Here is a 15000-nt window from a genome sequence, read left to right as displayed (position 1 = left end):
TTACCGACCAGTTTCCCATAACGCACCACGAACTAACAACAGCACTAATAAAAGGTGAATCATCCTCCCCTGGTGAGGATGGCATAACCTATAACACCCCGAGATTGTTAAATGAGATAGAAGGCAGTGTGGGCATTGAACCTTTACTAACGCTATTTACTATTACCGAGAAAATAATGAATATGCTGTACTAACTTCAATAGTTAACTTAGTAGAAGACAAGTGATTGCGGGCACGTTCGTGCCCTTGTGAGAGTTTGAACGCTCGTGACAGCTTACAGCGAAGGAGGGTGCGCCAAGTCCGTAGACTTGCACGGTTAATTAGGGTGCGCCAAGTCCGTAGACTTGCATCGTTTTCCATCGTAAATAAAATTGTTAACTAATGTTTTCCTAAAGAAACCATCGACATGGGACCAGGTTTGTTCCACTCTACGAATTTTTTGCGATTTTTCCACCAAGTTTGATGAAAAACGATTGTGCCGTTTCGGCTGCCCAGAACAGACACACACACACATGCCTAGTCCTATAGTATATAAGATAAAATAAATGTTGATAAAAGTTACAAAGAAGTAAAGGAATTTGTGTGTGTTATTCGTGGTCAGCTTAGACGGTGACTTTGAGGGAGGCTGGCGATAAAATTATAGGCCCATAATTCTAAAGTATTTCCTATTAAAGATTAACTGAGAGAGGGACATTTAACAAGGAAAATAAACATAAATATATAATAATAATGATAATAATAATAAATAAATAGTTCAGGCAAGTTGACGGTGATGTTGACAGCTACTGGAGAATATAAAGGTGTAATGTTCAGTGCTAATGTGAATAAGATTGAAACCCACAGTAAATTATCATGTATGTGTGTGTTAAGATGTTTGCTTATCGAGTTCAACACTTTTTTTGTCTTGTATTTCAGGATTATGTTAAGGATATCATACTATTTATATGTAAACCTTAGTTATGGCTTGCGTTTATCCGGGTTACATTAAGGTGTTCCCAGAGTATTAAGATTCACCTCACGCAGCTCGGAGGCTCCATCCTAGAACACTCTTAGGAATTTTTTTAGATTGCCAACGAGGGGGGCTAGTTTATTGGGCACCCCCTTACATCCTGTGCAAGGTGAAGCGCAGAAGCGTTTACAGCGCCCAACAGGGAAGCATGCTGAGTTTATGCTTGCCTTTATAACTCATTTATTAAGGGCGTGGGTAGCACTCTTAACTCCACCAATGTCAAGTAAAGGTAGAACAGCTTGCCAACACTTATAAGCAAAATAAAACTAGTGATAACCTCCTGGCATTCCTCAAAGCTAACAGAGAATTTCGTGAACTCAAAGGTCAAGTGATAAACACCTATTGGGAACAATTCTTAAAGGGGAATAAGAGAACAACCACTCTAGTAGAAGTATGTCTCACACAGCAATACGAGGCGGTGAAATAATCTGGTAATATCTTGCAAGTGTCAACGAGGTTTTATCATGGAAATATTTTATAAGGTGATAGCGTATATACAGTGTGCTACAATTATCAGAAGACCTATTCATATAACACTAGTGACTTGCAACTCAAATTTTAATCACTTGATTTTAGTAATTCATCTTTATTTACCGTTCTTATCAGCTTTCTTCACTTGTATGTTACACTATATAGGGATAACTATGTATTTTTTATAAACTTTCTAATTAGACATAAACAATCATATAGATTTTCTCTATTTAATGTGTGATATATTTTTTCCCCAGGTTTTCCAGAAAATACTTGAAGGAGTTGTGACATTTTCTACACTAGGCTGCCTGTCAGTGTATGAGAGACGTACTTAACAAAATATTACATACACGAGAAAGAAACTAACACTACCTTAAATATTTTTGGGTAAACATAACGTGAATGTTTTTATTATAACAACAATGTCCTAACTTCTCTAGACCTGATACAACAGCAACATTGTCCTAACACTTGGGAGATATCGTACCTATAAATTTTTCTAAGCGTATATCTTATAAAATATTATATCCTTTATACTGTGGGAGAAAAAGTTAGTCTTTACATCAATAAAATAAATAAAAAAAAGTTAAATTCTACTTAAATTTACCCAGAGTCATGACTCGGTGATGACTGTCCGGCTCAGGAAATAACATTGTCGTCCTTAGGAGTAAACAACCACCTCCCAGTCACCACAGCTTATATCACATGAAGATTAAACACCCCAGCTTATACCACATGAAGATTAAACACCCCAGCTTATATCACATGAAGATTAAACACCCCAGCTTATATCACATGAAGATTAAACACCCCAGCTTATATCACATGAAGATTACGCACCCCATCTTATATCACATGAAGATTAAACACCCCAGCTTATATCACATGAAGATTACGCACCCCAGCTTATACCACATGAAGATTAAACACCCCAGCTTATATCACATGAAGATTAAACACCCCAGCTTATATCACATGGAGTTTAAACACCCCAGCTTAACCTACATAACCATTATATGTTCAGAAGTTCTCCTCAAACTCAGTCCTCACGCAGACCTAACTCAGTCCTCACGCAGACCTAACTCAGTCCTCACGCAGTTAGAGAAGGTTGTCAGATACTCAGGTCCACAGTATACGACACACAGTAACCGTACACACATGACTACAACGCAGACAGGTGTAATAAACAGATGTAATAAACAGATGTAATAAACAGGTGTGATAAACAGGTGTGATAAGGATAAAATGCTTCAAGGTTTCATTGTCTGGTTCCTGCAGGTGTCGGGACTTGTCTGGTGCCGCTGTATCTGTCGGAGGTGGCGCCTGCAGAGCTGAGAGGCATCATGGGCGTGACCTTTCCTCTAGGGATGTGTATGGGAATCCTGCTGTCTCAGATTATGGGGATGCAGTACGTTCTGGGTAAGTCTTGGTGTCAGGTGTAGTATTACCTCCTAGGGTGAAACTATGGGCAAGTTTCTTTACGGCATTTGCCTCTGTTTACCCAGCAGTAATTGGGGGGACCTGGATGTTAATCGATTTGTGGATCGTGTTCCGGGGTAATGGTTAGCCAGTGTAGTTGGCGAGTTGTCCGGTCTTCTCGGACTGTTCCTTGACACTGGGTCATGCAGCTCGTTAACTTAGGGTGTGGTTGTTGTGTTGGCGACAGCTTCTACACCTTAAACACTGGGTCATGCAGCTCGTTAACTCAGGGTGTGGTTGTTGTGTTAGCGACAGGTTCTACACCTTAAACACTGGGTCATGCAGCTCGTTAACTCAGGGTGTGGTTGTTGTGTTAGCGACAGGTTCTACACCTTAAACACTGGGTCATGCAGCTCGTTAACTCAGGGTGTGGTTGTTGTGTTAGCGACAGGTTCTACACCTTAAACAAATTCACGCCTCGGTGGCCCATGGGCCGGCCATCTTCGTTACACGAGGGGCAACCTTTATGTATGTATGTAAACACCACACAATACTCAACACTCACTATACCTATACAATGATGATCAACGATAATCACCATAAAACACAAACTTAAAACAGCAACAACTTTATCAGATACATATTGCATATGTCCCGATGAGATGTTTGCCAGAGTATTAACATCAATTGTAGGCAAATTGCTGGAAGCAATAATTTCAAACTCTATTCAAAATCATCTGGAGAAGCACAAGTTGATCAATGATTCCCAACATGGCTTTACAAGTGGGCGTTCATGTCTGACTAATCTATTAACATTCTTTTCAGCTCTTTTCGAATCAGTGGACGACGGGCACGACTATGATGTGGTATACCTCGACTTTAGCAAAGCCTTCGACAGAGTCCCCCATGAAAGACTAATAAGAAAAATGGAGGCTCGTGGCATTGGAGGAGATATTCTAAAATGGATTAGTGCGTAGTTACAGGACAGGAAACAGCGAGAAAGCATTAACGGTACTAAATCAGATTGGAGTGACGTCACTATTGGAGTACCCCAAGGCTCAGTACTTGGACTATTATTATTTATTATATTCATAAACGACATAGATATCGGCGTAGACAGCAACATAAGTAAATTTGCTGACGACACTAAAATAGGTCGTGTAATGAAATCTGACAAGGACTCCGCAAAACTACAGGAATATCTAAACAAATTTTTTCGGATGGTCTGCAAATTGGCAGATGAAATTTAATGTGGACAAATGTAAAGTACTTAGTCTGGGAGATGTAAACAGAGAAACCAGATACCAGATGAACAACGATATTACAGAGAAATCCGACTGTGAGAAAGACTTAGGAGTAATGATAAGTAGGAATCTTAAGCCAAGTAAACAATGTGTATTTGCTCGAAACAAGAATAACAAAGTACTTGGGTTCACACAAAGGAGTGTTAGTTACAAGATTAGCGAGGTCATCCTAAAACTATATCTTGCGCTTGTGTGACCTCGCTTGGATTACGCAGTTCAGTTCTGGTCACCGTATTACAGAATGGATATAGAATCCCTAGAAAGAATTCAGAGGAGAATGACAAGACTAATCCCGGGCATTAGGAACCTTGAGTACAGAGACAGGTTAAAGCATCTTAATTTGCACTCCCTCGAGAGACGTAGAACGAGGGGCGATATGATTGAAGTGTGTAAACGGAAGTCAGGGCTAAACAAAGGTGATATAACAAAGATACTTAAATTATATCCAACTAGGAGCGAACTCATAGTAATGGTTTGAAATTAAACAAATTTAGATATAGGCGCGAGATAGGTAAACATTTTTTTGGAAATAGCTTCAAACACAGGGTGGATGGATATATGAGCGATAGGGGTTGGGTGTAAACGAGACTGTAGTTTCCTTCATTCTTATGTTCTTATGTTCATTTCCCCAGGTAATGAGTGTGGCTGGCCTTACCTGCTGGGGGGCTACGTAGTGTTTGTGGGTGTGGCCTTCCTTCTTCACCCAGCCCTCCCAGAGTCACCCACCTACTGCTACACCATATCTCGTGACGAAACCAGAGGACGCAGAGGTGAGTGGTGGTAGGCAGGGGGAGGGGGTATAGCAAGGAGCCTATGGGTGGTAGATAGATAGATAGATAGATAGAGTCCTTTACTTAAGACTGGCTACTAATCTGTAAAAGTTGATCTACATAATTCGTGTGTAGTGAGGGTTTTGCACCATCCAGGGCAGAGAACGTGTTGTGAAAAATAAGACGATGTAAGATGGAGCTGTGCAGTATAAAGCGCTCTGCTCATTCACTATCACTGTTACCTATTCCCCTTGTGGCCACACACTAGAGGTGGCCATGTCGAGAGAACTGGCCTGTGTAGGATCTCTCCATTCTTCATGATAATTTTGCTAAGGGTTATTTTGTAGCCCAGTACTGTGCCATAGGTGTACCAGCCTCTGTGTCAAGAAATATTTACCTTATGTTCGTTCAGCATGATAACTTGGCCAGCTTGTGTTCCCTCGTGTTGGTGTTGCCTGGTTCACGTTTTCAGGATATTGGTTACCTCAGTTTAGTTGGCTGATCTAGATGACATAGTTCAGGAATTGTCTTAGTGGCTCTGTGTTTAGGATCTTTCTGGAGGTGAGGTTTCCAGGCCTTTATACAGTAGTCCAGACTGGGACGGACAGTACTTGAGATTTGTACAGTTGACGGAGCATTTTCCTGTTTGTAATCAATGGTACACCTTATAATTACCCAGATCTCGGTTTGCTTTCCTCACTGCTGCCTCTTGCTTGTTGCACAGACTTCAGTAACTTATCTGTCACAACGCCTTGATCTTTATCCTTATCAACAGCGTTCAGGACAGTGTTATCATCTGAATACTGTGATTACGACTGTTGTATCCTGTTACGTGAGAGACAAAACAGTAGCTGCTCTGTCTATCCCATGTAAAAAAAAAATGTAAATGAAAAAAACATCAAGATAAAACACAATAGTCGTTCAACAACACTAGATATTTGGCAACCTGGAAGAAAATTGAGCGGGAGAAGTACGAGTACTGTATGGGTGTCCGCTAAAATCGCTGCTTCTTTATATGTTAAAATATTAATGTTGATTAATGTTGTTATGGTGACGCTGATGACCTTCGCCAGATCTGTACAGACTACGAGGAAACAGTAAACACGTGGAAGCCGAAATATCAACACTCAAGATGCTGGGTGACGCTGCCGCCAGTGAGGTGACAGAGAGAGACTGGAGCCTAGCGCGGGTTATGAGGTTCCGCCAGTACAGACTACCTCTCCTCATCACTCTACTCTTCAACGCCGGCCAGCAATTTTCCGGCATTAACGCTGTAAGTATGCTAATGTCTGTAATGTTTCTTGCATATTTTAGATACATTAAATATCTTTTAATAGTCGTAATTTACAACGAATAAGCATAAATTAAGAATTACTTGATGAACTGGCGTCACTATTTTCCCCATGCCTTCGTGACTGACGTTTGCTGTGTCTGCCCGGCGCCAGGTTTTCTACTACTCAACACTGATCTTCCGGAGCGCGGGTCTGGACGTTTACCAGAGTCAGGGGGCGGCTATAGGTGCTGGCGTCATCAACTGCATCATGGCCATACTAGCTGTACCACTGATCAGGTGACGCATAACACAGCTGTAACAACGTTAACACCGAGTGATTTTAAGTTTATTCTTTAGGTGATCTGAAGTGAAGTGATATTAGAGATTAACTTTAATATTTAACTGAACAAAAAGTATTCATTCTCATTCCACTTTCTCTCACCGTATTCAGATTTCAGATTTGCCCCCGAGGGGGCTAGTTTATTGAGCACCCCCTTACATCCTGTGCAAGGTGAAGCGCAGAAGCGTTTACAGCGCCCAACAGGGAAGTATGAAAAGTTCATACTTGCCTTTATGACTCGTACATTAAGGGCGTAAAAGCCTGAAGGGTCATAGGTTCTGTCAAGTTACATAAAGTGAGAGAATGATGAGTGTGGGGGGGGAAGTTCCCGGTACATTTTATCTGTTTGTGGCAAAGAGTGGCAGGTCCCTAATAAGTCAAATGCCAGGCCTGTCACTAGGAGGAGGGATATCTGGTCTGGGAGGGAAGAGGTGTTGGTAACGGCTGGGGACCTATAGGAGGAGGTCATAGGGCAAGTGAGGATGTAGTGAGAGAGGGTGTGAGAGTCGGGTTGGCCACAAAGTTTACAAACAGTGCGGTGAGGCTCAGGGTTGCCAATGTACTCCCATAGGTACCTGTACCCTAGGCGCAGTCTCATGTATATAAGCTGTTGAGATTGAGTCAGGGATTGATATTCTTTGTAGTGGCGGTTGTCGTCACCGGTTACAGCGTCATAGTGGCATAGTGTGACGCTACCCCGTTGTTTCAGGTGTGTCCAATTTTCGTTGAATGCCTCTCGTTGTGTGGCGTGTATGCGAGATTTGAGATGATTCAGGGTCTCACCGTATTCAAACGAGTGTGTTTATTAGCAGATGAAATGTTCCGTTAGGGATTGATCATAATTATTTGGACTATTACAAGGATGGATTCTTCTTTTTGCGTGCGTGTACTCTCCCAAACTAATCCTTGTTCCTGGATCTTAGTATTTCTCGGTTTCTTTATATGAGAGTATGTATGAAGGCAATATATCCTAATAACCGGTTTATAACGTAACATTGAGATACGATAATTAAAATTTCCTGTAGAATGTTACTGAAAATTACTGAACTTACTAATCTACCAAGTTTACTTACTCAGATTATGTAGTAGTGTTGTGAGTGATGATTATGCCAGGGTATCCAGGGCACCCTCTGCTTCTTTCCCAGACTGCTATGGTAGTCAATTAAAATCATCAATATTACTGTTTCTTGGCATCAGGCTCGTGCTGTTGGTGGTATCCATAATGTTAGTGGCCAGCGGTGGTACGAGCACTTACCTCTGGTCTGGTAAGTCTGTTGGGCGCCCTTCAGCAAGACAGGCGAGGTCTTATGCCCGTCTGGCTGGTGAACTCTATTATACTCATGAAATTTAATAACACCAAACACACGGATACACTCGTAGTATTGTGTCACCCACACGTCTGGTGGAGCAGTCAGGAGTGAGGGAGGTAGTTAGCGGTGTTAGGTAGTTTAATGAGGTGGTTGAGGACTCACCTGACCACCAATGTCAACAAAGTCGGGGGATCTCGCACTAACTGCTCACCAGCAACTATTTTCACCTTACATTACTTTATCCATAAGGGCCATCAGTGTCCCAGCTAGAGGGACATATGTAGCCAGCTCAGGCCGTCACAGATAACTTTGACAGATTCACTCGTAACTGATCACTGACACTAGATATTGGCACCGCTCTTTACACAGTTGTTTACTGAATATTTCTCATCCACAGCACCACACGAGCCATAACAACACCACAATAACCCACAACAGCTGAATACGGAACACCGTGGCAGCCAACCTCGGTGCTGCCATCTGTGTGTTGATGGGCAAGTTCACCTCCTTCACTTTGGGACAGTTCTCCCCGGCAAAAGCAGACTGGCCTTCAGACATGGAAATGCAAGAAACAATATGCATGACACAAACAGCGAGAACGGTAGAAAATGGCGTCTACTTATAGCTTACTGGAGCTCGGACAGTAACTCCTGGCTGATGTATTAAATCCTAATGAGACCCACAAATTTGTTTAATAAATTATATTCCAGATACACACTCCCTCGTATAAATGTTTGTGGACGACGCTAAGTTATTCAAGGAAATTAAGAACCAAACATGACCAGAACCTGCCATCAGTGAACAGTGTGGTAACAGACGTGACCGAACGCCCAACTGACTTACAGACCGATCAGAGGCGAAGAGGATAATGTACAGTATTAACATAAACGTTCTCTGAGGTCAGTTAGAGTATACATGATTATTTCCTTATATTGGGAGAGTTGAGGCGGTCTATGAACACCAGTGAGTGGCAGAAAGTCAAAGGAGTGTGTATACAAGAACTTCACACGAGGCTGTTATTGAGCTACATTGTGGATGCGAGTCGAAGAATATACTGTAGATGTAAAAAAAGCGCCAGACATTGACACTTTGTGGAGTATCATATGTAGAGGTCAAGTAAAGTGACAATAAATGCCAAAGACAAAATAAAAATGTGTTGAGAAGAATTGAGAAATCCTCTTTAACATGTGACTGAAAAAACAATACTGTAATGGTATGGTCAGTTTCATGCTGTTTGTATTTAATTAAGTGATATAGGGAACTATAATAATGACAAATATTTGTTTAAAAAGATGTTAACATTATCACAAATTACAAGAAACGGTCAAACATTAATGGTAAATTAAAATCAAATACAAATGACAAAATCAAATATTAACAGTTCACTTTCCAATTTTTTAGCTTTGCTCAACACCAGCCATAGCCTTCAGTATCTCTCTGGGCCCTTCTTGCCTCTCTTAACCCATAAAAATCCTTCCACGAGCAGACTTACTACTGAGTTACAAGTGAGGCATAGGGAGTGTTGAGATCCTGATATACTTTAGTCCTCCCTATACTACAGGAAACTTAAACACAGAGAACGAATGGAGTTGAAGGGATAACTGTGTCCAAACAAGTGTGCATCCAATACTTGTTCCAAAAAGCCCACCACAATACAATCTAAAAGAGCTTAAAAAAAATCACCAGTTTATGCAATATAGAATGAAGTTATGGGTAATATATAGGGGTTTACCGTGTTACCATGTTGTTTATGTACGAGTCTCGGGGGAGAGGGGTATGATAGGTGTATTGTGTGTGAAGGTACTGTTTGATACATCACTGTAAACATAACACGGCAGTAAATACAGAAATTACACAGCTGCTAGTGTCCAGAAAGGATAGGGGAGTGAACATGTCGTAATCAGTAATAACATGTTAGCGATTTACCGAATACCTGTTTACATTATGCTCGTCACCCTGACTAACCCATATAAGGGTAAACAGTTAGAGATACTGTGATGCCTCGATGATAAAGGAGTTAATTAATCAATATCTCATCAACTTCTATAACGTATCTTTGTGTTACAGATTTTGCAGTCGTCGAGTGTTGCTGCTTACCTCCGTGGCACTGTGTTGTGTCTGTCAAATTGTCCTGATGGCGGCCCTCAGTCTCATCCCCACGTCATCGTACGCACCATACGTAGCCATAGTTGCCCTCATGTCTTATGTACTTGTGTACGGTATGGGACTGGGACCTGTGCCTTTTATGATCGCTACCGGTAAGTCTTAACACCCCAGTACTAAGTGTTAATATAAAGACTCAGTTTATAACACCATATTCTGACGGACCTTTAACCTAATATCAGACCTGACCTACAACAGCTCAGTTATCCTCTTCTTCAATAACGCTGATCGGCGACCCCGAAAGTTGTTATAAATAGAACCCTCCTGTACGCATGTTGTCAGCTGCAAAGTAGGACAAACATTCTGGTTCACTGCATCAGTTTGAATGATAAAGCGCGACCACCACACCGTAACAAAAGATGTCTGGGGACAATGGAATTAAGTACAGGTGTTGTTTCAAAGTACAGTAGGGAAGTCTTTAAAGAAAGGATCCACTCGACATTGTTGTTATGGCCTTTGTAACAGGGACAGCAGGTATGCAGACCGTGAAGATATGCAAGGTGTGAGATGGCTTTCATTTCCAAAGCCCAACAAAGACTGAGAGATATGTTAACGTTGGGTACAAGCTTGTAGCCAGGAAGCAATTACTGTGGCCAAAACTACTAAATGGGCATACATTTGTACAAAACATTTCATAGGTGAAAGTAGACCAACTGTGGAACATCCAGTACCAGCTAATTACACTGCAAAACAAATAAGATATGCCCCAAGTACATCATTTTCAGTGAGTTCAATTCGACGAAATTCGCGTGTAATGGTCATTCCTTGTTCCAGCAGTGGCAGTAGGTCACGAATGTTTCTCCTACCCGCGCGGTGACAGGTACACAACCCCGAAACTGATGACGTTACCGCCGATCAGTGGCTTCTCAACATACATCTTGTGTTATAACAAAGTACACGATTTCTTCACAAAATGTTCACAATAAATATAACAAGACTAAATATATATATTCGTATATGGATAAGAATCATGCCATATAAATTAGCTTTTATTCCTTTTATTACATTACCTGTTCCAATAAGAAATAAAAACTGAGGCAGAGAAATATTTTGATAGGTATAGTGTTAGGTATGGTGGTATGGTGTTAGGTATGGTGGTATGATGTTAGGTATGGTGGCATGGTGTTAGGTATGGTGGTATGGTGTTAGGTATGGTGGTATGGTGTTAGGTATGGTGGTATGGTGTTAGGTATGGTGGTATGGTGTTAGGTATGGTGGTATGATGTTAGGTATGGTGGTATGGTGTTAGGTATGGTGGCAAGGTGTTAGGTATGGTGGCATGGTGTTAGGTATGGTGGCATGGTGTTAGGTATGATGGTATGGTGTTAGGTATGGTGGTATGGTGTTGGGTATGGTGGCATGGTGTTAGGTATGGTGGCATGGTGTTAGGTATGGTGGTATGGTGTTAGGTATGGTGTGGTGTTAGGTATGGTGGCAAGGTGTTAGGTATGGTGGCATGGTGTTAGGTATGGTGGTATGGTGTTAGGTATGGTGTTAGGTATGGTGGCAAGGTGTTAGGTATGGTGTTAGATATGGTGGCAAGGTGTTAGGTATGGTGGTATGATGTTAGGTATGGTGGCATGGTGTTGGGTATGGTGGCAAGGTGTTAGGTATAGTGGCATGGTGTTAGGTATGGTGGTATGGTGTTAGGTATGGTGTAAGATATGGTGGCAAGGTGTGGTATGGTGGCATGGTATTAGGTATGGTGGCATGGTGTTAGATATGGTGGCAAGGTGTTAGGTTATGGTGGCATGGTGTTAGGTATGGTGGCAAGGTGTTAGGTATGGTGGCATGGTGTTAGGTATGGTGGCAAGGTGTTAGGTATGGTGTTAGATATGGTGGCAAGGTGTTAGGTATGGTGGTATGGTGTTAGGTATGGTGGCATGGTGTTAGGTATGGTGGCAAGGTGTTAGGTATGGTATTAGGTATGGTGGTATGGTGTTAGGTATGGTGGCAAGGTGTTAGGTATAGTGGCATGGTGTTAGGTATGGTGGCATGGTGTTAGGTATGGTGGTATGGTGTTAGGTATGGTGGTATGGTGTTAGGTATGGTGGTATGGTATTAGGTATGGTGGCAAGGTGTTAGGTATGGTGGCATGGTGTTAGGTATGATGGTATGGTTATTGGTGATGGTAATTCAAGTTTATTACTGGATTAGAGTTGTTCCCGGTGGGCCCTCGCTCTGTTGGGATCTCTCTTGGTGCTACGTGCAACTGGCTGTGTAACCTGTTGGTGGGTCTCACCTTCCCGCTGGTGCAGGGAGCGCTGGACGAATTCTCCTTCACCATCTTCATAACCTCCTCCTGTTTCCTCTTCATCTTTATATATAGGTAAGTTATTTTAAGAGAATTTAGCAAGAATTATCCAAATTAAAAGAATAGTCAACTTGTGTTTGATGCTCCAGCTGCTGCATAGGGAACATTCATTTTTATCTGATTATGTCAACAGACGTGCAGTAAAATGTCAAAAAGTCCAATAAATGTAAAATGATTGAATCAATCACACAGGAGGTACAGCTTTATAAACCAAAAGTATATCCTTTCTGCTTTTTGAGTTCAACACCAATGGTAAAGATACCCAAAACCTCCCGAGTCTTTTGTCTGCATAAAAACTGTGTTGACGGCTGTGTTCTAGACGTATGAACTATGGCTGAGGTGGGAGATGCAGGGTTTATGAAGCCTTGTCTTCTTTATAACAAAAGCGCCCAACAGTGATCAAGCACCTGGAGCCATGGGGTAGTTCGCTTTGTATTGACAGACTTGGTTTAGAATGTCAACAACAGCGCCATCTGACATCATAGAGGTGAACGATTGATGATAGTTCACATCTTCTTTCTCCTAAATTTATTGCCTTTTATCTCTTCAAGGTTCCTGCCTGAAACTCACGGTAAAGAAGAGACAAACTTCGACAACTTAACAGAGAAGGAACAGGACAGTGATGGAGGGACGTCTACCTCCAGCTTAGAAGAGACGGGGAGCCCCCCCGTGTAAACTATAAACTGTTCCTAAAGATGGACAACAGAATCTTACTAGTTAATCATTATTTTTAATACAATATTGGAAGAATGTTAAAGATTTATTTTTCCATTTTCTTTACTAAGGATTAGGAATGTAATTTACAGGTGTGGAGCGACTCCCTAATTAGTGTTACTGACTCACGCAGTGTTATCAAAATAAAGGTGAAGGGTTGTCGACAATGCCCTCGCTTAGTTGATACTTTATAACTCAACAATTTGTAAGAAAATATTTCAAAACTTAAAATTTATTCAATGTATCTTATTTTTTTACTCTTACGTATACAGTAATACATCTACACACACACACACACACACACACACACACTCACACTCCCCGATTAACTTAAGGTAAATATTTCCTCGAATTCGCACAAAAGGAACTACTACTGCTACGGAAATAGAAAGATTTGTTCCTGTATCTCAAGAAAAACTTACTACTCTATCTCCTAAAGCTGACGTGTGGCGCCGCACAGAAATAGTTTTAGAATTCTTATATACAAGATGAACGTTATGTAACCCCACACATTACTTTACTCAATATACTAAAGTAATTACTTGGATTCTATCTCTGTTCTTCGGCGACTAATGGGTGTTGGACCGTCCCGCACACCCAACACAGCGCCGTCCCATGTAGTAACTGGTTCTGATCGAATTTTATTTTCTCATTTCCTTTTGCTGGTGTTTAATATATTCTTAACGCATCATATACCGTAATTTTATATCTCATCTTAATATAACACATTTTATATAAGTAGTTACGTATTGGAAATGTTTAATTTATACTGAATGTATATACTAAACGATGTACTGTATGTTGATGCAGTAAACAGACTCTTGTATACATGTACACAGGAAACACTCATCTCAATTGACTAGCAGAAAGATTCAAATACCGTTGTATAAATTTCTTATTCAAGTACAGCAAGAGATAAGTTCATAAACATTCCCTTAACTGTACTGTGAATCAAGCGAACAGAGTTGAGTTGGGTCATCACTCTCTCCAGGCCACACCGTCATCCAGCCAACGAACTGAACTGTAAGCACTCAGGGGCGTCTGCTTTGAAGTGCTTTCTCTTTGTCCCATTTAGTGCTTGGCGACACTGGGGGATAGTGTTGAGTTGACAAAATACGAGAATGAATGTGATAGAAACAGCGACGCACTCGAAGTGTAACAGCCCTGGCAGGAACTTCGCCCGTAAAATAATTCAAGAGAGAAGACTGACTTTTCACCTGGATGGCAGAGGAGGAAACAACTGCCGGTGTCCAAGCTTCAAGGAGTTATCTGGCAGACCTCACGAAGATTACCGGACAAGATCATGTAGCTTACCCATAAAGGTCAAGGAGTTATGAGGATGACCACCAACAGATTGTTATTTTTTCTTTCTATTTTAATGTTAATGTGTAGTGAAGATATCTATAGGTCATCACCACCACCTTCACGGGTCCATCGTAATATTTTACAAATGGAATAATCAACAGTGTTACAAGTTTCATAAACCTGTTAAATAATAAACTCAAAATACTGAAGAAGGTTCTGATAATTTATTCCTGACGTGGATATAATAAAGGTTTTTACCATTAAGAATGTTTTGTACTTTATTGACTACCATGTGATTCGCGTTTTTAGTCAACAAATTTACCCCGTTTATGATTTTCTTTTATTTTCCACACTGGATCTTGAGCTTGTGATTAAGAGATTACTGTATATTAAATAACATTTTTATGATTATGATGTCAAAACACAAGTACGTCTCGCCGCCTCACTCACTGTACTTAATATACATTGTAAAATCAGATCTCTAGTCTCCGTGTGCACTTTCTCATTGTATTTTCTTATGACATCCTTTACCGAATCCAGAGGTACTTGTTTCTGTCCAATAATTAATTAGGTAGGTGTTCGTAAATACGTGTACTAATACATATAAC

At 41.0% G+C, this 15000-nt stretch overlaps 1 protein-coding gene and 1 long non-coding RNA gene across 2 annotated transcripts in view; one reads left to right on the top strand and one right to left on the bottom strand.

Moving 5' to 3' along the window:
- Window positions 1-14661, top strand: part of LOC121860130 (solute carrier family 2, facilitated glucose transporter member 1-like) — a gene marked incomplete at its 5' end in the record, with an annotated part of 38242 nt that extends 23581 nt beyond the window's left edge. The window contains 7 exon segments of the mRNA XM_042357163.1: window positions 2759-2899; window positions 4836-4973; window positions 6047-6246; window positions 6419-6543; window positions 9964-10154; window positions 12217-12388; window positions 12925-14661. Coding sequence (XP_042213097.1) covers window positions 2759-2899; window positions 4836-4973; window positions 6047-6246; window positions 6419-6543; window positions 9964-10154; window positions 12217-12388; window positions 12925-13048 — 1091 coding nt within the window. The 3' untranslated portion in view covers window positions 13049-14661.
- The window catches only part of LOC121860131, a 5074-nt gene continuing 3324 nt past the window's right edge, over window positions 13251-15000 (bottom strand). Inside the window, exon 2 of the long non-coding RNA XR_006087821.1 lies at window positions 13251-13398. This is a non-coding gene — a long non-coding RNA (uncharacterized LOC121860131). The remainder of the gene's footprint in view (window positions 13399-15000) is intronic.

The sequence above is a fragment of the Homarus americanus genome, unplaced genomic scaffold, assembly GCF_018991925.1.
Source record: "Homarus americanus isolate GMGI-L3 unplaced genomic scaffold, GMGI_Hamer_2.0 scaffold5831, whole genome shotgun sequence".
Lineage (NCBI taxonomy): Eukaryota > Metazoa > Arthropoda > Malacostraca > Decapoda > Nephropidae > Homarus > Homarus americanus.
Note: the sequence above shows the minus strand (reverse complement) of the source record. Positions and strands in the feature narration are given on the sequence as shown.